The 24832-nt window shown below is 41.0% G+C and overlaps 2 protein-coding genes across 4 annotated transcripts in view; both read left to right on the forward strand.

Moving 5' to 3' along the window:
• Window positions 1–1027: 1027 nt before the first annotated feature.
• Window positions 1028–5412, forward strand: LOC143106448 (uncharacterized). Its single transcript, XM_076270719.1, has 3 exons — window positions 1028–1072; window positions 2037–2837; window positions 5405–5412. Exons 2-3 carry the CDS (start codon window positions 2057–2059, stop codon window positions 5410–5412), a joined length of 789 nt encoding a protein of 262 aa, XP_076126834.1. The 5' UTR covers window positions 1028–1072; window positions 2037–2056.
• Window positions 5413–6477: 1065 nt separating this feature from the next.
• LOC143106501 (transcription termination factor 1-like) overlaps window positions 6478–24832 on the forward strand; it is a 28757-nt gene continuing 10402 nt past the window's right edge. Inside the window, exons 1-5 of one of the 3 annotated variants that reach the window (XM_076270788.1) lie at window positions 6478–6520; window positions 7379–8344; window positions 21204–21389; window positions 21922–22000; window positions 23914–24038. In XM_076270788.1, the coding sequence (XP_076126903.1) occupies window positions 7399–8344; window positions 21204–21389; window positions 21922–22000; window positions 23914–24038 (1336 nt within the window). In that variant the 5' untranslated portion in view covers window positions 6478–6520; window positions 7379–7398. Of the gene's footprint in view, window positions 6521–6983; window positions 7126–7378; window positions 8345–21203; window positions 21390–21921; window positions 22001–23913; window positions 24039–24832 lie in introns of those variants that run through there. The other 2 variants (XM_076270789.1, XM_076270790.1) reach the window with 2 other exon arrangements.

Consider the following 24832-nt stretch of genomic DNA (forward strand, 5'->3'; position numbering starts at 1 on the left):
TTTCTGCTATATGAGAGCTATCATTATCATGGAAAATATAATGTTCAGATATGTGAGACATTATTATGGCATTGTATAACATCCCTCAGGTGTATTTAAACAATTTCAAATGTATTTATTTGTTCCTTTTATTTTTCCTTCCAACTTGCTGAGGCCCCCCTGGTACCCCCTTGCGGCCCCCACTTTGAAAACCACTGGCCTAGGCTATTACACAACTGTCCTATCAATTCGTGATTCTCAGGGTCTGGGGAGAGCAAGTCCAGCTGGCTTTCCGACAGCTCCCTTTGTACCAGTTATATAGGCCTAGTTTCAAAATGACTTTGAATCTGTTGCATTAAGAACTTGAATAGCATGCCTTTGAGCAATTTTAAGGCCACATGGAGAGATTTTTTCCACGGAAAAACAGTGTAATCTGCTGCTGGTCTTTAACTTTGTCTTGTGCATTTTGCCTTATAATGGCGATCTAAAGTCACAAGCACGTTTTATCTATTTTATAATAGATCTGCAACATTGACACTTTACCTTGACAATTTCAGCATTCCTTGGATGACCTCTGTCTGCCCTGAAATAATGACGAATATTTAGGTCTACATCATTATCAAAAGCTCATCTGTGGAAAGACTGGTTGTTCTGAAAAGAGTTTGTTTTAGGCCTGCTGTTTGTTCTGAAAAGACAGATGTTCTGTAAACTAAACATATGAACATAACATAACATGTGACTTATCAAACGTCGCATTCAACAGTCCTATAATGACTTCTGGCCTAAACTTTATTTCAAATTTAACTGAGACATTAGCGTTGTGGATTGAGTCAATCTACTCGGTTCATTTAGTAAAAATTAAATGGTGTTCTTACCTGAATTAGTTAGGCCTACGCATGAGTCGTGCTCGTGCTCTGTGGATGCTCCACGACATAAGTTTCGATTTAAGGGATGATGTCAGAGAATGTCCTCTGGAAACATTAGCCCGTTTTCCGCTGCAGCCCAATAGGTGGCGGAGAGAGATCTGATGAGAGATGCGCTTCAACGAAAAACGTGTAGGCCTACACACACGAGTCGATTTTGCCGTGCTTGGGTGAGTTGTCGAAGTAAAACGCTGTAAATTACCGTTTTAGGCTCACAATTACTATTGTTAGAGTTTGCGTATATAAGATCCATCGCAAATAGCCAAAGGTTGTAGCTGATTATGGTATCTGAAGTGCATATGAGTTACAGTGGCGGGCGTTACATGAGTAGCCTAGGCTAGGCCTACATTTACTCAATTACTGTAGAAGTCGCTTTTTCATGTATCTGTACTTTACTTGAGTATTTCAAGTTTGTTAAACTTTTTACTTTTACTCCAGTACATTTCTAGGCCAAATAGGCCTATCTTACTTCTTACTCCACTACATTTTGTGGCAGCTGAAGTAGGCCTACATCTGAAGTTCCTTTTGGGGAAAAGACTGTCCAAATGTGTACTTATCCGTATTTTCTATTAAACGACCTATAGGCTTTAAATAATGGTGTTGCCAAAGCTACGTTACTGTTATATCCACAATTTACTGTACTTTGTTGACCCTTTTTCACAATATTGATGTTACCATAAGTCAAAGTCAAAGTCTGCTTTATTGTCAATTTCTTCACATGTCAAGACATACAAAGAGATCGAAATTACGTTTCCTACTATCCCATGGTGGAGACAAGACATATTTTACCAATTAGGTCCACAGACAAACATAACATTCAAGTAAACAATATAAAAACTAAAAATAAGAAGGCACATACAATGAAGAAAATAAGAGCAGCAAAATTTGAGTTGAAATTGTGCAATTGTGCATACAGTAGACAGTCAATATAATAGTGCAAAAGTCAGGCCAATAAATGGCTGAGGTAGTTACCATAACTATTCTCATGATGACATCGAGCAAATGATGATAGACAATGATAGATATACACAAAAGGGAACATTCCTTTGGAATTATTAAAGTTTCTATCTATCTATCTATCTATCTATCTATTTCTGTGGAGATTCATGTTGATTTCCATTCATGCTGTTACAGGAAACATACTAAAGGTGACCATGACGGAAGCAGAACTGTTGTCTCAGGAGAAGAAGAAGAAGAAGAAGAAGAAGAAGAACAAGAGACACCGACTAGGGGCGGCGCCAGAGCCCAGCATTCCTCATGAGACAACCACTGGAGTGGACTCAGAGCCCAGCATTCCTCATGAGACAACCACTGGAGTGGACTCAGAGCCCAGCATTCCTCATGAGACAACCACTGGAGTGGACTCAGAGCCCAGCAGTCTTCATGAGACAACCACTGGAGTGGACTCTGTCAAGACACATACACACAAGAAGAAGAAGAAGAAGAAATCAAAGGGAGCTGATGAGGATACACCAGCTGAGGTTCCGTGTGGAATTAGTGACAGAAAAAAGAAAAGAAAACATGAAGCAGTGACACCAGTGATGACTGAAGAGTCTACAGATGTTGCTCTTCCCCAGGAGGGAGAAGTCAGGAAAAAGAAGAAAAGGCGGACTGAAGAGACAGTCTCCGCTGGAGAGAACACAGGCGCAGACGTGTCGCTCACTCCGGTGCAAATGGACAGTGGGGCAGTCCAACAGAAGCTGGCCAAGAGCAAGTCTGAGAAGACCAGAAAGACTGCAGACACACAAGTCAGTGTGGACACACAGCCTGCAGAAAACACACACTTGCACACACACACACCGCCTCACACGGATGATGGGCCAAGGAAAGCACCTGTGCTGGACATTGAAGACGCTGTGATACAGGAACTCAAGGAGTTTCTGCCTAACGCACAGTTTTATAACCACTCCTGGATGCTGAAGGTCATCAGGCAAGGTGAGCAAATATGCTTTGTTTGTTCTATTAATCAAGGATTCTATTTGACACATGCATGGAGATACTGTTGTAGAACATCAGGATTCTATTTGACACATGCATGGAGATACTGTTGTAGAACATCAGGATTCTATTTGACACATGCATGGAGATACTGTTGTAGAACATCAGGATTCTATTTGACACATGCATGGAGATACTGTTGTAGAACATCAGGGCCCGTATTCACAAAGCATTTTATCTTACCACTAGGAGTACTCCTAAATCGCACTAAAACATTTAGCGAGGAGTTTTCTCTTCAAAGTTATTCACAAAGCCTTTCAGACCTGCTCTTATGGTGCATTCATGGGAATGACAAGGACCGCCCCGTGATTATTTTGTTTTTCCCACAGCGAGTGTTCATGTGCTTTGCCGTCGAAATGTGTGACAAATGCCACAACTAAGGTTAAAACATACGCTCACTAATCCTAAATAAACTCTATAACTTAAAATATAGTGTAAGATGCTTGTGAAAGAAAGATATGCAGCTTTCAAGTGACAAAAACGTCAAATTCCCAAGTTCACATAAAAACTGTTGGACATGAAAGGCCACATGGACTACAAACGAACTACAATGTGACACCAAAAGTCATGACGAGCCCCTAACTGGGCAACTCTGTTAACAAAATCTAGCCCCAGTTTCCCACCTCTGAATCACGCATGACGTGAATGATGCAGAATGATGATGTTTTCACTGGGGAAAACATATATATATTTTTCCCCAACTATATATTGTAACTATTTGATAGCGACATACACAGTTGGCCAATCAAAAGGTTTATTAGCTGAGGAAACGAGAGCAGGGACACAGACACAGAACACAATACACAAGGGGCAGGTCAAGTACACACACACGCTACACATACAGGGGTGGACGCAGCCCCCACACAAAAATTTCATACACGAGGGAGAACTAAAAGGGAAACATGTTACAATAAAGACGCTAACATTACACTCAAAACTAAGGAGAAATACAGACATAAACCCCAAATGTTCACTCCCGCATCCCAGCATGCCCTGCGTGGGAGAATGCTACGCAACATTACAATATATATGGGGAAAAAGGTTTTTCTGATGCCCATGAACGCTAGGTTAGCAAAGAAAAATGATAACTCCTAAACTAAGAGTGAGTTTCCATTGCTATGGATGACGTCATTACTCATGCACGAGCTTGACTGAAGTGACCACCTTGATTGGCTGATAATTGTAACGCGGGAATGATTCCAAACACCTCCCCTACGATGATGAGTGACAGGTGACAGGTCTGAGAATGCGTGCGCTACACAAGTAGTGCGAACGACGGAAGATGATGAATAACTGAATAAATAGCCTAAATGAATAAATTAATCTTTCACCATATGCCTATCCCTGTTTGCAAAGAGGAGAACATTTTTATTTGATTCACAATGACACGTTACATTTAGTGTATATGTTGACAATGAGTAGGCTAGTTTTGGTTGTTGTTGGTGGCGTTATTGCATCCCTTAGTTATGCCTATTATCATAATAATAATAAAAGCAATAGCATACCTCTCGCTCTAGATGCACTCATTATCACCTATTCCTGAACAATGCTGAAATCAAATATCGAAACTCCCTAGAAACACTTGTTTGTCGAGGAGTTGCATTCTCGCCTGCCGTGGATATAATGCGTTATAATAATAATAATAATAATAATAATAATAATAATAATAATAATAATAAAAGGAATGTAGCCTAGGCTTCCTCTCCCAGTTGCACTCATTATCACCTATTCCTGAACAATGCTGAACTCAAATATCAAAACTCCCTAGAAACACTTGTTGATCGAGGAGGTGCATTCTTGCCTGTCATGGATATAATGCGTTATCATAATAATAAAAGGAATGTAGCCCAGGCTACCTCTCGCTCTAGATGCACTCATTATCACCACGAAACATGAACACAAAGAGTTGCTTCAAAACTTTTATTGACACGTCATAGTTACAGGTTTTTGGTAGTCATACTTTTTGGTATGTGGCAGGTGGGAAGACTTAATACAAATTAAATTGAGGAGATCTCTACCATGGCACTGCACCTTGCTGTGTTTGGAAAAAATGCCTTTACATTGTCACGCACCAACAATGCTGTCCGAGCGGCACTAACGGCTTCCACACACAGTTGCGTTCCGTCAACGCATGCCAGTGCAGTGGGTGTTCACGACGGAAGCTATGCAAATGACTTAAGGTATAACCGTATTTTGATTGGCTGGTGCCGTCGTTGGTGCAGCAAAAGTTGAACTTCTTAATTCGCCTTATTCACCCGGCAGCCAGAACGAGGCTACAGGGTACACTTGCCATTACACCTCAGTTCAGCAGATGGTGGTGGTAATACACTCCGTTTGCATACTGCCAAAAAAAAGCTCACTGAAAAAGAAGAAGGGTTCACTGGCCTGTTCTTCTTCTTCAGTGAGGTTTTTTAGCAGTTTGCAAACGGAGTGCATTAGTATCACCATCTGCTGGACTGAGGTGTAATGGCAAGTGTACCCTTTAGCCTCGTTCTGGCCGCCAGGTGAATAAGGCGAATTGTCTGGCGTGCATTCAGGAGAACAGAAATTGAGTATGCCTCGTGTCCGCGTCAAAAATGATGCACGTCCTCGACACACACAAATGTGATGGAGGAGTATACCATTTCCTTTAGGTGCTACTTTTAGTGCTAAAAGACTTTGTTAGTTACTCTTATTAAAAAAAAATTAGGAGTCCTAAAGTTACGAGTGACACGCCCATTATTTTTAGTAGATGAAGTCTAATTTCACTTCCTAACCTTTCTGGTCCTTTTTGCTCTTTTACTTTTTATTATTAATTCATATGGTTCTAAAGTTTAATTCTTTAGCATCTTTTAATGTCAGGGAATTCGTGACAATATTAAATGGAAAGCACTTTTTTTTTTACAGAGTAAAGACTGATGCAGATTTAATATTCTGCCAAGAGACTCATTCTATTGACTCAGATGTTAAGTTCTGGAAGTTCCAATAGGGGGCGCTGCTAACTTCAGCCATGGGACCTCTCACTCTGGTGGAGTTGTCCAATAACTATTAATTTATGGGCAGACATTGTGAGCCACTGGTTCTCAGGAAAATACCAATTTTCCTTTGAAAGATGTCTTTGTGTACTATGAAAATAAGGAAGACACAAACTTAGAATTTATTTGTAATATTGTTATTTTGATGACTAAGTTTTACATACACAAGCAAAAATTTGCTTTAGCCACCCAAAATGTACAGGAATTTAGCGCTGAACTTGAGGCCTGTCTTGACATTTTTAAAATATTGGATAACAAAAAAAGCTGCAACATTGCTTAAACATTACAATAATGTGCTTGTTAATTCCCCTAGATAATTGTTTTTTATTATTTATTTATTTATTTATTTATTTATTTATTTATTTATTTAGTGCATCTTGAACTTCATTTTGTAGAATTGTAACCGTACTGTTTCACAGTTGTCTTATCTTCATTTGCAGATTTGCATTATGTCTTTTATAAAGCAGACAAAAAAAAAGTCCGTTTTCCGCTCCAGCCCACTAGGTGGCGGAGAGAGTTGTATCTTTGTGAAAATGCGCTGATTCAGTCGCCAGCGAAAAACGTGTACACACACACACACACACGAGTCGATTTTGCCGTGCTTGGGTGAGTTGTCGAAGTAAAATGCCGTAAATAACCGTTTTAGGTTCACAATTACTATTGTTAGAGTTTGCGTATATAATTATTATCTTTGCATTATATCCGTCGATAAGCATGTAGCTGGTTATCGTATCTGAAGTCCATATGATTTACATACTTTATAGCTAACGTAGACGGTGTTCACTTTGTTTATCTAGCTCAGAGAACGGAACGTTATGGCTGAGGATCCTAGATAGGACTAATGCTGAATAGGTTTATGGTTGCTATGAAGTACTTACTCAGATATCTGTCAAATACATTAAGTGCAAACATGCTTTGAGAATGTTTTCTTTTAAGAAGAGGCACAACATTTCTGTTGGTCGGCATGGAGCTAGACTCTGGTGTGTCGGTTTCGGGGGGGGGGGGGTTACTCTTAACAAATTGCTGGCCATTCTCGATGATCACCCAGAAAACAGAAACAGAAAAGCCTGTTCGGCAACAGATTGCTTCTCCCAGAGTGCAACACGAGAGACTCAAAAAGTGATTTGTCCCTTGTGCTATCAGACTGTCCCCACTTGTGGAGGAAGGGGTACAGAGCAACAGACTGAACATCCACTCATAGTGATCTATTGGTACCTGCATAGGAGTGCACATCTCCACAGACATATTTATTTATACATTAACAACTCTGTCCTGCACTATATTTATATTTATTGTAGACTTATATATTTCTATAGATTTTATTATGTATACATACTTTAACCTACTGTTATAAGTGACTGGAAGTCTGAATTTTCCCTTTGGAATTAAAGTTTCTATCTATCTATCTATCTATCTATTTATTTCTGTGGAGATTCATGTTGATTTCCATTCATGCTGTTACAGGAAACATACTAAAGGTGACCATGACGGAAGCAGAACTGTTGTCTCAGGAGAAGAAGAAGAAGAAGAAGAAGAACAAGAGACACCGACTAGGGGCGGCGCCAGAGCCCAGCAGTCCTCATGAGACAACCACTGGAGTGGACTCTGTCAAGACACATACACACAAGAAGAAGAAGAAATCAAAGGGAGCTGATGAGGATACACCAGCTGAGGTTCCGTGTGGAATTAGTGACAGAAAAAAGAAAAGAAAACATGAAGCAGTGACACCAGTGATGACTGAAGAGTCTACAGATGTTGTTCTTCCCCAGGAGGGAGAAGTCAGGAAAAAGAAGAAAAGGCAGACTGAAGAGTCTACAGATGTTGCTCTTCCCCAGGAGGGAGATGTTGCTCTTCCCCAGGAGGGAGAAGTCAGGAAAAAGAAGAAAAGGCGGACTGAAGAGTCTACAGATGTTGCTCTTCCCCAGGAGGGAGATGTTGCTCTTCCCCAGGAGGGAGAAGTCAGGAAAAAGAAGAAAAGGCGGACTGAAGAGTCTACAGATGTTGCTCTTCCCCAGGAGGGAGATGTTGCTCTTCCCCAGGAGGGAGAAGTCAGGAAAAAGAAGAAAAGGCGGACTGAAGAGACAGTCTCCGCTGGAGAGAACACAGGCGCAGACGTGTCACTCGCTCCGGTGCAAATGGACAGTGGGGCAGTCCAACAGAAGCCGGCCAAGAGCAAGTCCGAGAAGACCAGAAAGACTGCAGACACACAAGTCAGTGTGGACACACAGCCTGCAGAAAACACACACTTGCACACACACACACCGCCTCACACGGATGATGGGCCAAGGAAAGCACCTGTGCTGGACATTGAAGACGCCGTGCTACAGGAGCTAAAGGAGTTTGCGCCTAACGCACCGTTTCATAACCACCCCTGGATACGGAAGCTCATCCAGTATGACCTGCCCCGCTTCAGAGAATTCAAGAAGCAAGGTGAGCAAATATGCTTTGTTTGTTCTATTATTTAAGGATTCTATTTGACACATGCATGGAGATACTGTTGTAGAACATCAGGATTCTATTTGACACATGCATGGAGATACTGTTGTAGAACATCAGGATTCTATTTGACACATGCATAGAGATACTGTTGTAGAACATCAGGATTCTATTTGACACATGCATAGAGATACTGTTGCAAAACATCAGGATTCTATTTGACACATGCATAGAGATAATGTTGTAAAGAGCCATATAGATATGGCTCTGCTGTTGTAGAACATCAGGATTCTATTTGACACATGCATGGAGATACTGTTGTAGAACATCAGGATTCTATTTGACACATGCATGGAGATACTGTTGTAGAACATCAGGATTCTATTTGACACATGCATGGAGATACTGTTGTAGAACATCAGGATTCTATTTGACACATGCATAGAGATACTGTTGCAAAACATCAGGATTCTATTTGACACATGCATAGAGATAATGTTGTACAGAGCCATATAGATATGGCTCTGCTGTTGTAGAACATCAGGATTCTATTTGACACATGCATGAAGATACTGTTGTAGAACATCAGGATTCTATTTGACACATGCATAGAGATACTGTTGCAAAACATCAGGATTCTATTTGACACATGCATAGAGATAATGTTGTACAGAGCCATATAGATATGGCTCTGCTGTTGTAGAACATCAGGATTCTATTTGACACATGCATGGAGATACTGTTGTAGAACATCAGGATTCTATTTGACACATGCATAGAGATACTGTTGCAAAACATCAGGATTCTATTTGACACATGCATAGAGATAATGTTGTAGAACATCAGAATTCTATTTGTCACATGCATAGAGATACTGTTGCAAAACATCAGGGTTCTATTTGACACATGCATAGGGATAATGTTGCACAACATGTGGTGAAAAGGCATTTAGCTGCTCAACTTTCCTTGTGTGCTGAGGGACCTCAAACAACGAGATTAGGTCTGGCGTTAGCCAGGCTAGTATTTTTGGGCTTTTAATGCCTTTAATGTGGAAGGACAGTGGAGAGAGTGACAGCAAGCGAGTGAGGAGAGATGGGGTCGGGAAATGGCCCGGGCCAGACATGGACCGAATATGGCATGGGCGCTGCAGTGCCCCCCTGCCCACTTCTCTTTAATACAGTGTAGAGTTGGGCACCGAAACACGGTTCTAATATGGCACCGGTGCCGACGCAAACGGTAGTAACTGCATCAAATAACAACGTGGATTTCGGTGCTTAAATCGCGTTTTTTTTTTTTTGTATGAGGCATCACTGCATGTCATGCGCCATCTCTAACATCTTGCTCTGATAGCAACACATCCAGATACAGTTAGCTAACATAAACACTGGATGTATTAAACCAGAGGGGTGCACCACTATAGGCGAGTGGACAGTGTTTGACAGCTTGCGGGAGCCCAAGTAGCTTTAAAGCGATATCACGAGCTCCTGTCAAAATCTAGCAGTGGGCCTAACTACATACAAGCAAAAGGCTATGAAACAACATCAACAGTATACGTTACACAATATCCTTGCTAATGCGCTAGCTGGCATAGCTGACTGGTGTAGCGCATAGCCATAGTTGCTGTTAAAATCCCTAGGGCTGGGAATCTAAACTAGGGGTCGACCAATTATCGGCCTGGCCGATTATTAGGGCCGATATTTTGCATTTTTATAATAATTGGTATCGGTCATTTTTTCCACAGATAAGCCGATATTGAAATGGATAAAGAATGAAACGCGCTACTTTGTCTGTAAAGCGTCTCTCACTCCCTGAATTTGCTACTCTGTGGTCAAGAGCATTGTCCCGCCCACTACACCGTCTGATTTGTTAGTTAGCATGAATGCAGCCAATCAGGATCGAAGACTGAACACAGACAAAGTTTAGGATTCTCACTGAGGCAGACTGGGCTTCAGCTGTAGCCTAGGAAGCTATTTTTCGAAGGTAAGGAAGGTAGCCTACATTGCTGAAGTTGTAGTGAATCACAATCATCTACACTGAAGTTACAAAAACACCACTTTGTAAGCTATTGTCTCTTTGATCCGGATCAATAAGTAAAGCACCCACTTCCTTCATTTAGTGAATTTCCGTTTGATGCACGTTACTGATGCTGTTTACTAGTTATCCCACAAACTCGGGTGCTGCGCGTCGGGAGTTCTCTGCCTCCGCCTTGTTCGTTAATTGTGAATAACGGGACACCTCGGCGGACATAGTACAGACAAGTCCTAAATTATGCGATAGCGAACGTCAAAAAGTCTAATTGCTCCTTTTTGAAACGGACTGTCAGAAAAGTCTATATGCACCCAGGGCCGCAACCGTAATTTAATCCGACCTGAACAAAATCGCGTCCTGAGCTGGCTATTAACGTGCCTTTTAGGCTCTCAAAAGTGTAGCTTATACCCTACACATGAACACAAATTGCATGCTTAAATAGCCTAAGAACTATTTTAAAACTGTTTTGTTGAACTATTCAACCGTAACACCTGCCATCATGCACCTCTTCCTCTCGCTCTCGTGCACTCACACACAGGATGGCAAAGCATCCTCTTTGTTACAGGTCCCTTAACAAGCACATAGCCCATTGTGCAGGCCTACTCTATGAAAATAATTGCTATCACTCAGCTCTTGGATTAACATGATACACAAGATTTACACTTGCAAAGTGATGCAAGTTGATAGACAATTGTGTATCAAAAGAAGAAAGAAAAGTTTGCATAATTAAATGATTTTGAATTAGATTTTTGCAGAATAGCCTTTAGTATCTACCCCCCCCCCCTTTTTGACAACTGACATATCGGTTTTACATATCGGTTATCGGCCTCCTGTTTTGGTAATAATTGATATCGGTATCGGCCCTGAAAAAACCATATCGGTCGATCCCTAATCTAAACATTTCAACAACGACATGTAGCCTAACATGTTCAAAACTATTGTGTGTTATGGGGGAAGACATGACATTTCTTGAAGCATTTGGGAACACACCAAATTAATTCAGAAAGAGTCCCTGTTAGATTAGCTTGCTTGCAAATGCCGTTGTCCATGACCTGGCAGTTCTATATGGCAAGCGGTTTTAACATACCTTATGGCAAACCGCCTACACTGGGTAAACTTGAAAGCAGAGCTTACCATTGTGTGTGTATCCATGGCAAGCTGTTTTAACCTTTAAATGTAGGCTATTATGCGTAGAAGCAATGAGATATTGATAGTAAATTGAATATAACAGTTCAATTTCCTGTTCAAATTTGTCTTATCAATAAAAAAAAGCAATTCATGCTTTAGACCATTTTAATTTAAATACAAAGTACCGGTTCAGGCACCGTTACGGCACCGGCACCGTTTTAAAAGTATCGATTTAGCACCGGTATCGGATAAAACCTAAACGATACCCAACCCTAATACAGTGTGACTGCTGTGTCCTATAGTCCTATAGTGCTGTGTCCTATAGTCCTATAGTGCTGTGTCCTATAGTCTAGGACTGAAACGATTCATCGAGTTACTCAAATAACTCGATTACAAAAATTACTCGAGGCAAAAACCCTGCCTCGAAGCCTCGTTAAATTCCTATGACGCACACTATACGTGCAGGGATCTGATTGTTCCACACGGACAGTTGTTCAGAAAGCACACCACTAGCGCGTGAATCGTAATACCAAAGCTGGCGCGATTGCGGAGTCAAGATGTCCATAAATGGCAGAGAATGTCAAGTAAAGTTTTGGGATCATTACATACTCATAAAGGTAAAGAACAAGCATCTGAACCGAAAACATCCACTCCATGCTGATTCACCAAGCGTCAATAAAGTAGGCTATCTATCAATCTATCTAGCCTAGACTATCTATCTATCTATAATGTTAAGTAGTAAACTTATTCACGTTAAATTGCAAGACAGTATGCCTAAAATACAACCCCTTCTTATACACATGCACGCACCCTCATCTTTCCTCACTCGTGTACACACACACACACACATACACAGGTTGCTAGGTTACCATAGCAAATAGGCTCACCCCAGAAATTATTTTTTAGTAGCCTAATGGTAAAATTATTTGTTAGTAGCCTAATGGTATGCTATTTTTTAAAAATGGTAAAATTATTTGTTAGTAGTCTAATGCCAAATGCTGCAGGTGTAGAAATTATGTCAGGTCTAGATTACAGCATGAAACTTAGCATAGTATAGTAATACATTAAATTGCTTTCCCTCTTCTCCCTCCCAGCACTTCACAACATAGTATGGACAGCTTTGTTCGCCCAGCTAAGTCATGCACAAGAGGTTGCAATTTTATAGAGAGCATTTTTAACATTATTTAATTGTTAGCACTGGCACTTATAAAAACTAAATGAGTAAATTGCAATAAATGGGCTTAGTTTTGGAGCCAAATGTTGGAGTTAGAATAAATACCTCTGTGCCAATTGCTTGATCATTTTACAGCAATGTCATCTTCGTTATGCATTATTTTAGTGCTGGGCGGTATGACCAAAATGTATATCACAGTATTTTTCAAAATTCTTACAGTTTCATGGTATGACGGTATTTTTTTTCCATGCATAATCAGATGTTCACAGCATTTTCTACAGGTTGATAGAGGAATTGCTGCAGTACATTGACTAAGGATGGTCTATTTTACTGTCATGATGTAGAATAACTCCACACTAGTGGTAATGCAGTTTTGCATGGCCCCAGAAAACGATGCTGTTTACAAAGAGCCACTCATGATTCTGCATCAGAATGCAAAGACAATTGCAGTCAAAATACAGAACTTTTACTGTGCAAATTTCACAAACATCTTGTATAAAACCAATACAAAAAGTAGTGCAACTTGCAATAATGATACTTTTCTAAAAATTATGCAATTTAAAATAAAACCTCTCTGCTTACTCTGTCAAATAGGCCTATCAGAAACATGCCTTATTGTTATTGTGTGGTTTGCATGACGTTAGTGGTAGGCTAACGTTAACTTCATGTGGATATGGATGTCTTGTTAGCCTGCCATGAGCTTCGGTTCGGTTCGCTAGCCAAAGCATTAACAAAAAAGTTCGTTTTGGTGCACTGATGACAGTCAGGATCATTTCTAACTAGCCAGCTAGTATTGCTAAGTTCATGTCTATAACATGCTTTACTTGCTACCTGGATAATTTCAGCGAATATTCTTAAGGTGAGATGAATGATAGGATCATTAAACTTCACTGTGTTCGGTGGGTTGCTAACTAACGACATCACCTACTAGCCAGCTAGGTACAGATGTTGAACAATCTCAATAGAATTTTTGTGACGGTAAATCCCTTTCAATGCAGTATCCCTTAACGTTTTTCCTTAACTGAAGAAACAATTTAAGGTATTCTGTGCAACACCCTTAAATAAACCCCTTACCTAAGGAGAAATTAAGCCTTAAAGCGATGGTTCGGAGTAATTTTACCCTAGGGTTCTTTGCACCATGACCCCGAGCCAAACACCCTCCCAGAACCTTTTTTCCCTTGGTCGAGCCCTGGTCGAGTAGCGCCGTCAGAAACTTATGACGTTCTGCAGTCATGATGGAACCAACTTTTATCTCGTAAATTACCCCACTAATAATGCCCTGAATGCTACGAAACTTCTGCAGTAGTACAACTACAACATTTAGTCCAATAACGAGGCATTAGAAAGTTTGTAAGTGCACCAGGAGTTTATTTAAATAAGACTTGCCTGATTATCTGCTACTATACCGCTGCATCAACGTTTCTTCCGTGATTTGGGAAAAGCCTGTAAAAGTCCTTACAGGAAGCGATTACATCAACGTTTTTTGGTATATCCAGTTTAAAATATTTTTTTTCCGAAGTGTTTACAACTTAGTAATAACTAATAATTGTTGCAAACTGGACTACGATCAAAATATTAGTGCATTCCTGGATCTACATCCTTATGCATGCTTCCTGCCAGGACTTTTACAGGCTTTCCCCAAATCACGGAAGAAACGTCGATGCAGCAGTATAGTAGCAGATAATCAGGCAAGTCTTATTTAAACTAGATGTACCGCATAGCGGTACAAAATATGACCGCCGCTCAGTCCTGTACATCCGTTCCGCGAAAATAAATCACACTTCAATTTGTCTCCATATTTTACTCCATCCCCCACTCTTGAAACTTTTGTGTATGCTTGTTTGGCATGCCTGAGTGTGTGTGTGCGGCAGCACAGAAAGTAGCCTACTGGTGCTGAAAAGGTGAATAGATTGTAGAATAGCCAAAGAAGATGTAGCATTGTTATAAAACCTTTAAAATCTCTAAACAATCACAAGTAGGGCAGTTCATCACAGTTCATCCATTGCAACTGGATTGATGAAAGGTCACTTACACCTGTAGGCTACATTGTATTTGGGAAAAGCAAAAGGTATCAGCATAATGTTATTTATTTATTTATTTATTTGTTTATTTATTTATTTATTTACAAAAACATCTCTGTCAGTTCCATGCCGTTTTCAACAGCTATCAAAAACAAAGGTCATTTTTGGATGGATGGATTTTTTGTGAATGTTTCTTCTTCTACATGAGATGTCATCTTTAGTTCATGTAATACTTTATTGTCAATGCACAAATTAAGTAACAGTAGTCTGAAACGTTATTGTTAATGCACAAATTAAGTAACAATAGTCTGAAACGAAATGCTGTTTTACATCTAGTGGTGCAAATAACTGACATGTCCAAATGGGCCTTGATGAAATGCGTCGCTAGACTGTTCATACACATTTTAACGGGCCAAAGTTGAAGAGCTGTTGTCCGTTATTGTTCGTGCAAATATAAGCTGATTCATGTTCCCTTGCATTGTGTAACTGAGGTCCATGGCTAGTCTGGCTTTCACCAGACCAAGCTCAATCTTTTAAGAAATCAAAAAATAAATAGCGGGCAGATCAGGCTGGGTTCACCAAGCCTAGTCCATAGGCACCCGATATTGTTCACGCTCTGGCTATTCTAAATGCAAAAATGCATCAGGGAGTTATGACAAAACTGTAACTAACAAACTAGATCCTAATAGAAAGCTGTTAGCTTCCTTAAGCTACAGGTAGGCTTATAAGGTAGGCCTATTTACAACATAAATTGTCAATAGGCTATGCTGGCGACACAAATAAAATCTCCTTTGGAAACCAATGGCTTACGCCTTACACTATCAAGCGGACTTAAATTGCCATATCGTGGCGAAAAGTTGTAATACAATTCACGCAGCTCCATGAGTCAAGGAAAGCGCGAATGAAGTAGCCACCTCTAAATGGGACCCACTAGCCTACACAGTAGCTTAAGGTGTGTTGCTAAAGCAGCCATAATGAAATGAAAGTGTCATTGTTTGGATACTTCACACACACGTGCTTTTTAATTTCACAGACTACAACTACCAAGCTGGAATCAAAGCACATCGATTCCCCTCTCACACCCTGCACGCACTTCAAACAAAATAAACAGGCGTCTCAGTCTCACGCATGTATAGGCAAAACTGTATCAGACCGGTGTAACGTTGGTAAATCTTCCATTGCACAGAATGATTTTTGTAGCACGTGCAACAAATGACAGTCGAAAGATACAATTACAGTGCTGCTATCAATTTGCTTGGTATAACCGCATTTATAGTTTTCTACAAATGCAATCAATCAAATTGGCCTCCATCACTCAACCAACGCTAACGGTAACATTGCCTAGGTCCTTATTGATATTATAAGATTAACGTACCTGCAGTAAAAACCAAGCATGTCCGATTAACATCCTCAGATTTATTTCGGCTTCAAGAAGAAATGGGAATTACATTTCATGTGAACATCATCCTATCCTTATTAGACGTTCTCCTTGTAGGAAGCGTCCATTATTATTACAACCCACGTTTAACTTCCAACAAAATTACGTCTCACTGCAACGATGCGCCATCTAGTGGACAAACGACTACTTATCGCCAATACTGGAAATGCAGCCATGATGATGATGATGAATATTTATTTTGGCTTTCTTTTAATCCTACTGAATTTGTAATTATTTATCGGCCGTTCTAATACCGATAGTATGTGGGTGCCTGTGTGTGTGTGCATGTGTATATGTGTGCACCGCCATCTACAGGCCAATGAGTGTACAGTCACTAAATGTACACATAATCTATTTTTTTAAAGACCCCCCCATGGATGAAATTCTACGAAACTTGGCATACCCCCAGAGAATGCCAGGTCAATCATACACATAAAATTTGGTGCAGTTCTGAACATCTTAACTGAAGATAGGGGCGATTAAAGCAGAATAATATTGCATTTTCATTTTTTACCGGGGGGGTGCAAATCACAAATGAGTGATTATGGGCCAGATTGATGTGGGCCCTTGAGACCAACATACCATAAAAGATTCTTCATCCTCGGTGCCACGGTTCAGGTAGTTATTTAGGAAAAACTGCTTTTTTTGCGGTTCGGGGGGCCCAGAACGGGGGGGGAGTGGACCCCGGGGACGAAACGAAATTTTTCCGTAAAAGTCTAGTGGGGCTACATACCCACCAAATTTCATGTGCCCCGGTGGTTCGGTGTCCCGGGTATCGTTGACCAAAAATTCAGGAAGTAGATGACGGGGAAAAAAAAAAAAAAAAAACTTTGACAATCCCTATATGACCGCTTCGCTAGCTTCGCTAGCGGCGGTCATAATAAACTCCTGGTGTACTTACAAACTTTCTAATGCCTCATTATTGGACTAAAGGTCGTAGTTGTACTACTGCAGAAGTTTCGTATGTCTCATTATTGGACTAAAGGTCGTAGTTGTACTACTGCAGAAGTTTCGTAGCATTCAGGGCATTATTAGTGGGGTAATTTACGAGATAAAAGTTGGTTCCATCACGACTGCAGAACGTCATTAGTTTCTGATAGCGCTACTCGACCAGGGTTCGACCAAGGGAAAAAAGGTTCTGGGAGGGTGTTTGGCTCGGGGTCATGGTGCAAAGGACCCTAGGGTGAAATTACTCCGAACCATCGCTTTAAGGGTCATACTTCAGGGGGAAAACTTAAAACACCTTGTGTTTACCCTCACTATGCCCAGCTATGCCTCGCAGTCGCACCATGCGTGCGTGTGAAAAAAGTCCCGTCTGAAACACTGTCGCGCAGCGTTCCAAACGTTGTGTGATCAAATACACCAGTATGGCGGTATATTAAAAATTCATATTATAATGAAAATATACAACGGTATACGGTGTGAACCGGTATACCGCCCAGCATTACATTATTTGTTTTGGTTGTTTAAAAATGCAAATAAAAAATTATCCGATAAAGTGCTAGATTAATCAATTACAAAAATAATCGATAGCTGCAGCCCTACTATAGTCCTATAGTGCTGTGTCCTATAGTGCTGTGTCCTATAGTCCTATAGTGCTCTGTCCTATAGTCCTATAGTGCTGTGTCCTATACTGCTGTGTCCTATAGTCCTATAGTGCTCTGTCCTATAGTGCTCTGTCCTATTGTGCTCTGTCCTATAGTGCTGTGTCCTATAGTCCTATAGTGCTGTGTCCTATAGTCCTATAGTGCTGTCCTATAGTGCTATAGTGCTGTGTCTTATAGTGCTGTGTCCTATAGTGCTGTGTCCTATAGTGCTATAGTGCTGTGTCCTATAGTGCTCTGTCCTATAGTGCTGTGTCCTATAGTGCTATAGTGCTGTGTCCTATAGTGCTGTGTCCTATAGTCCTATAGTGCTGTGTCCTATAGTCCTATAGTGCTGTGTCATATAGTCCTATAGTGCTGTGTCCTATAGTGCTCTGTCCTATAGTCCTATAGTGCTGTGTCCTATAGTGCTCTGTCCTATAGTGCTGTGTCCTATAGTGCTGTGTCCTATAGTCCTATAGTGCTGTGTCCTATAGTGCTGTGTCCTATAGTCCTATAGTGCTGTGTCCTATAGTCCTATAGTGCTGTGTCCTATAGTGCTGTGTCCTATAGTCCTATAGTGCTGTGTCCTATAGTGCTGTGTCCTATAGTCCTATAGTGCTGTGTCCTATAGTCCTATAGTGCTGTGTCCTATAGTGCTGTGTCCTATAGTCCTATAGTGCTGTGTCCTATAGTGCTGTGTCCTATAGTGCTGTGTCCTATAGTCCTATAGTGCTGTGTCCTATAGTGCTGTGTCCTATAGTGCTATAGTGCTGTGTCTTATAGTGCTGTGTCCTATAGTCCTATAGTGCTGTGTCCTATAGTCCTATAGTGCTGTGTCCTATAGTCCTATAGTGCTGTGTCCTATAGTCCCATAGTGCTGTGTCCTATAGTCCTATAGTGCTGTGTCATATAGTCCTATAGTGCTGTGTCCTATAGTGCTGTGTCCTATAGTCCTATAGTGCTGTGTCCTATAGTGCTCTGTCCTATAGTGCTGTGTCCTATAGTGCTGTGTCCTATAGTCCTATAGTGCTGTGTCCTATAGTGCTGTGTCCTATAGTCCTATAGTGCTGTGTCCTATAGTCCTATAGTGCTGTGTCCTATAGTGCTGTGTCCTATAGTCCTATAGTGCTGTGTCCTATAGTGCTGTGTCCTATAGTCCTATAGTGCTGTGTCCTATAGTCCTATAGTGCTGTGTCCTATAGTCCTATAGTGCTGTGTCCTATAGTCCCATAGTGCTGTGTCCTATAGTCCTATAGTGCTGTGTCCTATAGTCCTATAGTGCTGTGTCCTATAGTCCCATAGTGCTGTGTCCTATAGTCCTATAGTGCTGTGTCCTATAGTCCTATAGTGCTATAGTGCTGTGTTCTATAGTGCTGTGTCCTATAGTCTCATAGTGCTGTGTCCTATAGTCCACCACCAGTCCACCACCTTTGTTTTGCTGGCATTCAGGGTCAAGCTTCCTGATGAAATAATGTGCTGTGTATGTAGGGGAGAGGGGGGGGGGCAGTGTACTGCAAGTATGATGTATGTGAGTGATGACAGTGAAGATGTGTGTGTGGGCGGTTGGGGAGTGAAGCAGTGACTGTGTGTGTGTGTGTGTGTGTATAGTGTGTGTGTGGGTAGGTGGGGGCAGTATGCTGTAAGTAAGTAGAGGATGTGTGTTGGAGAAGATCAGAAAGACAATGTGCTGTGTATGTAGGGAGGGGGGGGGGCAGTGTGCAGCAAGTATGTAGAGGAGGCTTACTGTAGCAAGCAGTGTGCTGTATGTATGTGAGGTGATGACAGTGATGATGTAAGAGTGTGTGTTTTTTTTTTGTGTGTGTGTTGGGGATGGGGGGGGGGGGGGACAGAAAGGCTAGCCAATCAAGGACATGGGTAGATAGATGGAGGAGAAATCAAAAATAATAAATAAAAAGTTCTATAGAGATGTGCAAAAGTTGGAGAAAGTCAGATATGTGTGTGTGTGTGTGTGTGTGTGTGTGTGTGTGTGTGTGTGTGTGTTTTGACGTGTGATGAATAAGAAAATAAATAAAAGGTCTGCAGCATAGGGAGAGGGATGTAAAAGTGCTAAAGCCACTAAAGTAGTATGAAGCCAGCAGCATCTGTGAGGCATGGCAAATTATCAGAGAAGCTAGGTCATCTCTGTACAGCTTGTTACAGATAAGTACATTGTATTGTAGTTAGTTTTTCATCATTGTTGAGTGCATTGGTTCTGCTATGGTGTAACATTCTTAATATGTGGGGTTGTGTGGTCTGTATGGTGTAACATTCTTAATTAGGGTTGAGCGATGTCCCCTAAATTGGCATTTGATGATGTGTACAGTAAAACATTGTGATGGCCGATGATATCGTCGGGGGGGGGGGGTTAGTATAGTAAACACTAATTAATTACCATATGTCTGTACAGAAAAACATTTATAATTTTCTACATAAAAAAAATATATATATTATATAAGATTATATAGGCTATAGCCTACGGCCTGATGAAAATGGACAGCTAAGAGGGACATACTGACCAGGGTACTGAAGTTGTGTGGAAGATCTGCTCCAAGAAAATCGTCGTGAAAGACGGATAGACAATCAATCTGAACACTAAGCGTGTGCACCGACCAGCGGAATATTACACATTGCCAGCCTTCGCTGGGCCTAGCAAAAAAGCTACTTAAGACTACTATTGTGGTCACTCATTTAAAATCTTCAGTAGTGTGCTATGCAGCATCCCACGTTATCAGGCTACCTGACTATGAAGGCAGCGGGAAGTGATAGTAAAGGGCTGCGATCGCGCAGTCCAGGCTATAGGAGGGCGAAGTAAAAAAACTTTTACAAATAACGAAACCCGATTACCACTCCGCTGCTGTCTGGGACTTTTGCTAAATGCATGAAATACAAGCCTTACAGTGAAAGACAGAAAGGCTACCTTCTGATCCTATAATTAACGAAGAACTATTTTCTGCTAAAACATTAGGCTACATATTTTACGTCCAATGTATGCTATATGCCTGTAGTCACAGTCAGGAATTATTTGAATAAGATGATCGGTAGACTAATAGGCTAAGTCTTTTATTTTACAAGAAGGTACTGTTTGGCTGACAGCCTTTAAAATTAATTTCCAGGGAAAGTTTTTTTTTTATGTGTTAGCCTGTTACAGCAGGAATTAGTGACTGGCATGTGGAGGCGTGGCATCACGATGGTTGCTTCCCATCGTGATGTCTGTCAACCATCACGATGGATGATCGGCACATGTGGGGTTGGGTGGTCTCTATGGTGTAACATTCTTAATATGTGGGGTTGGGTGGTCTCCATGGTGTAACATTCTTAATATGTGGGGTTGTGTGGTCTCTATGGTGTAACATTCTTAATATGTGGTGTTGGGTGGTCTCTGTGGTGTAACATTCTTAATATTTGGTCTGTGTAATGTCGAGGGACCACTTCATTTTTCTATGACTGAGTGTCTTCCGCCCTCTCACATGTACGACAGGTATCCCACTGCGTACGGGCAAGTTCACCGGTTCCGAGAACAAGAGGCTGAAAGAGAATATAAAAAACTTCCTGCTCATCAGCGGGATTGACAGCACGTTGAAGCTGTTCAAACCACACCGCTTCCCGGAAGAGAAGGCGATCATCAGGGGACAGAAGAGACGGTTGGGATTTCTCCCTAGTCTCTGTGAGTAGAAATGCCACGCGTGTCTGCAAGTAGAAATGCCACGTGTGTGTGTGAGCGGAAATGTCATGTGGATGAATGAGTGTAAATGTCATGTGGATGAATGAGTATTGATGTCTTGTGGATGAATGAGTATTGATGTCACGTGTGTCTGTGAGTGGAAATGTCATGTGGATGAATGAGTATAAATGTCATGTGGATGAATGAGTATAAATGTCATGTGGATGAATGAGCATTGATGAAATCTAATGTGGGTGAGAGATTATTTTGCTTGTTTGTTCCCACTGCCATTAGGCCGATTTAACATTACCGTAATTTCAAGCCACGGCTTATACATTGATTTTGCAAAATTTCCTCAGCAGTTAATACATAGGGGCAATTTATATTGTATTATTTGGGTTTTGTTTCTTTTAACTTGCATAAAACACTGTCCTGCGGCTAATACACAGAAAATTAGTGTAAAACAGTAGGGCTGGTTTGTTGATGTGAGTGGTGAAGTGGCTATTGCAGTGATTTGTGTCCTCTGTGTGAGCAGGTGCGGGGATACCTCGTAACTGGCACAACATCCTATCACGAGCCAGGAAGATGTCTGACGAGGAGAATTACCTGGGAAAGTAAGAACCAGCCTTTCAACAACTATGTCACTTTAAAACGCAGAGCAGCTGCAGGAAGATTGCTTTTGAAATGTGCCCAGTAGGGTGCATCATCCGCCTCACTTTTTGAAAAAAATTGTGAAAATTAATCTGAATAATGTTGTTCCATTAACCAAATAAAACTTCCATGTGAAATTTCATTGAATTCTATTGATGTTTAGGTGGCCCACCCAGCCTCTGAAGTTTCCAACTAAAGACGTCCATAAAGCTAGGCTGAAAATATCGTTTTTTCTTAAATAACGCCAAAAATAATGGGTCTAGCCCTATAATGTCAATGGAAGTTGAATATAAATATGGATCGCATCATTTGGTGTGAGTTGTGTGTCTCTATCTTTATTGCTTCCTGAGATATGGCAGTAGTGTACATTTTGGGGGAAGCAGTCAGACCAACAGATACCTTGTCTTGAAGGTAATTTACTGAAACTAAGCAGGTGTAGGCCTGGTTAGTACTTGGATAGGAGACCTCCTTGGAAAAACTAGGTTGCTGCTGTAAGTTGTGTTGGTGGGTGGTCAGACACTCTTCCCCTCTGGCCAAAAAGGTCGATCCCAATGCCCCAGTGCAGTGACTGGGACACTGTGCTGTAGGAGATGCCGTCCTTCGGATGAAACGTTAAACCGAGGTCCTGACTCACTGTGATCATTAAAGATCCCATGGCACTTATCGCGAAGAGTAGGGGATTCCCCATTGTCCTGGCTAAATTTCCAACCTGGCTCATTCAATCATCCCCCACTGTAATTGGCTCATTCATTCCCTCACTCTCCACCTCAAGCTAGTGTGTGGTGAGCATTTTGGCGCATAATGGCTATCGTGCATCACCCACCCAGGTGGATGCTACACATTGGTGGTGGTTAGTGAGGTCCCCCGTTCCAAGTCGATGTAAAATATGTATCATATTTAAAAGTTGTGGTTTATACTATAATCTGATCAGTCATTATCACTTCACATTCACACAATATTTGCTGATTACCACTTTGTTCTGTTTTCTGATGAACCATCCGAAAGATACCACATGAAGCACCTGACAACTTGACGACAGTTTGGAAGACGGGATCCAGTGATAATTAAGTCATCCTAAACAAGGCCACTGCCCAAACCAAATATCCAAGACGATTGTCTTGTAGACAGAGTATATTTTGAAGACTGTGGATTGGCATTAGGCTACTACACTCCACTAAAAGCGGTGTTGCAAGAAAGTTCATGTAATCCTGTGTGATACAACTACTACTCTACACTAAACAAAACATTCCTATGCATGTAGCCTATATCTGGCAATATTTGGAATTAGGACATTTTAACATATAACACCATAGCAACAACAGTTAAAATAAAATATTAATGACAAGTGTTACAACACACATTAAGGTGTTTTTCATCAAATAATATATTTTTCAAAATAGAAAAAAAAAGGTTTTCTGAGAAAAATCACCAAAATATGTATAACAACATAAAGAAACCTAATGTTTATCCAGTGAGCTGTGTGCTTTATGTCCTTAATACAGTTATTATTCAAATAACTACTGGCTAAAAAATTGATAATAGTGAAATAATGTGAAATATACCCCCATAGTCCCCCATATTGCCAGGCGATTTCCTGAATTTGCCAACAATTTTGACCATTCATAAAGGTTAATGGTGGGCCACCTAAATATTATCCAATTTACTTCAAAAATTTACCAGGAATGTTTTTTTTTTCTTATTGGAACATAATAAGCATAGGGACAGATTAATTTGCATATGTCAAGGCGGATGATGCACCCTAGTGGCCAGACATCCATTTGATATGGACTCTGGTGAATTAAAGAGTCTGTGACCATGCAGCACCCTGTCGGGACAGTTCCATGTGTGTAATGGTTCTGCGTCATCTCCTCCGCAGGTTTACAGAAGACGAGAACGAGGCCTTGAAGAAGCTGTACACACTGCATGGGACAAACTGGGTCACCATCTCAGACAAGATGGGTCGCAGCTATGAAGCCGTGCAGAAACGCTTTTCTATGATGAGTGAGTGATAAGACCCATGCCAAAACACCTGCAGGGCCCCAATTTAAATGACTGGTTAAGTGCAAAATCTGAAGTCTAATGGCTAAGTCAGGTTACATGATTTCATACCAATTTGGCCAAGATTTTGTCACGGCCAATATATTTCCAGCGTTGTGCTCGCATATGAAAGGGCGGGAACGACGCTGAAGGATGGATGCCTCTTGTAATGTGACTTATTCAATAACCAATGACATTCCACGACACCATGATAAAAAGTCTAGCATGTCCACGACACCTGTGTTGACAGTGACACCATGATGACATGTGACTTGAACGATAGGCTACATGACGTAGCATAAGGATGTAGTCTAACGACGCCCAGTTCCAGGAATGCACTAATATTTTGTTGGTAGTACCAGTTTGCAACAATTATTAGTTGACACTAAGTTCTAAACACTTCGGAAAAAATAATTAAGACTACATCCTTATGCATCGCTTTATGACAGGACTTTTATGGGCTTTTCCCAAATCAAGGTAGTGACTTATGATGCAACGGTAGCGGTAGCAGCAGAGAGTAGAAGCCATCAGGCAAGTTTTATTTAAATAAACTCCTGGTGTACTTACAAACTTTCCAATGCCTTGTTTTATGAGTACAGAACCTATTTGTACTACTGTAGAAGTTTGGTAACATTCCGGGCATTATTGGTGGGGTAATTTACGAGATACACATTTGGTTCCACTAGCGCCAACGCTAAGCCATTCGGTGATACATACATAGATATATACACTAGATGTCGCCTTCTGCTTCTCAGCAT

This window comes from Alosa pseudoharengus, unplaced genomic scaffold (assembly GCF_046254945.1).
Source record: "Alosa pseudoharengus isolate Yale_2024_CS ecotype anadromous, Long Island Sound unplaced genomic scaffold, YU_APseudo_1.1 YU_APseudo_1.1_scf_6, whole genome shotgun sequence".
Classification (NCBI taxonomy): domain Eukaryota; kingdom Metazoa; phylum Chordata; class Actinopteri; order Clupeiformes; family Clupeidae; genus Alosa; species Alosa pseudoharengus.

Excerpts from the sequence above, each read along its gene's own strand:
- LOC143106448 (XM_076270719.1), top strand. The coding sequence starts at position 2,057 with ATGACGGAAGCAGAACTGTTGTCTCAGGAGAAGAAGAAGAAGAAGAAG.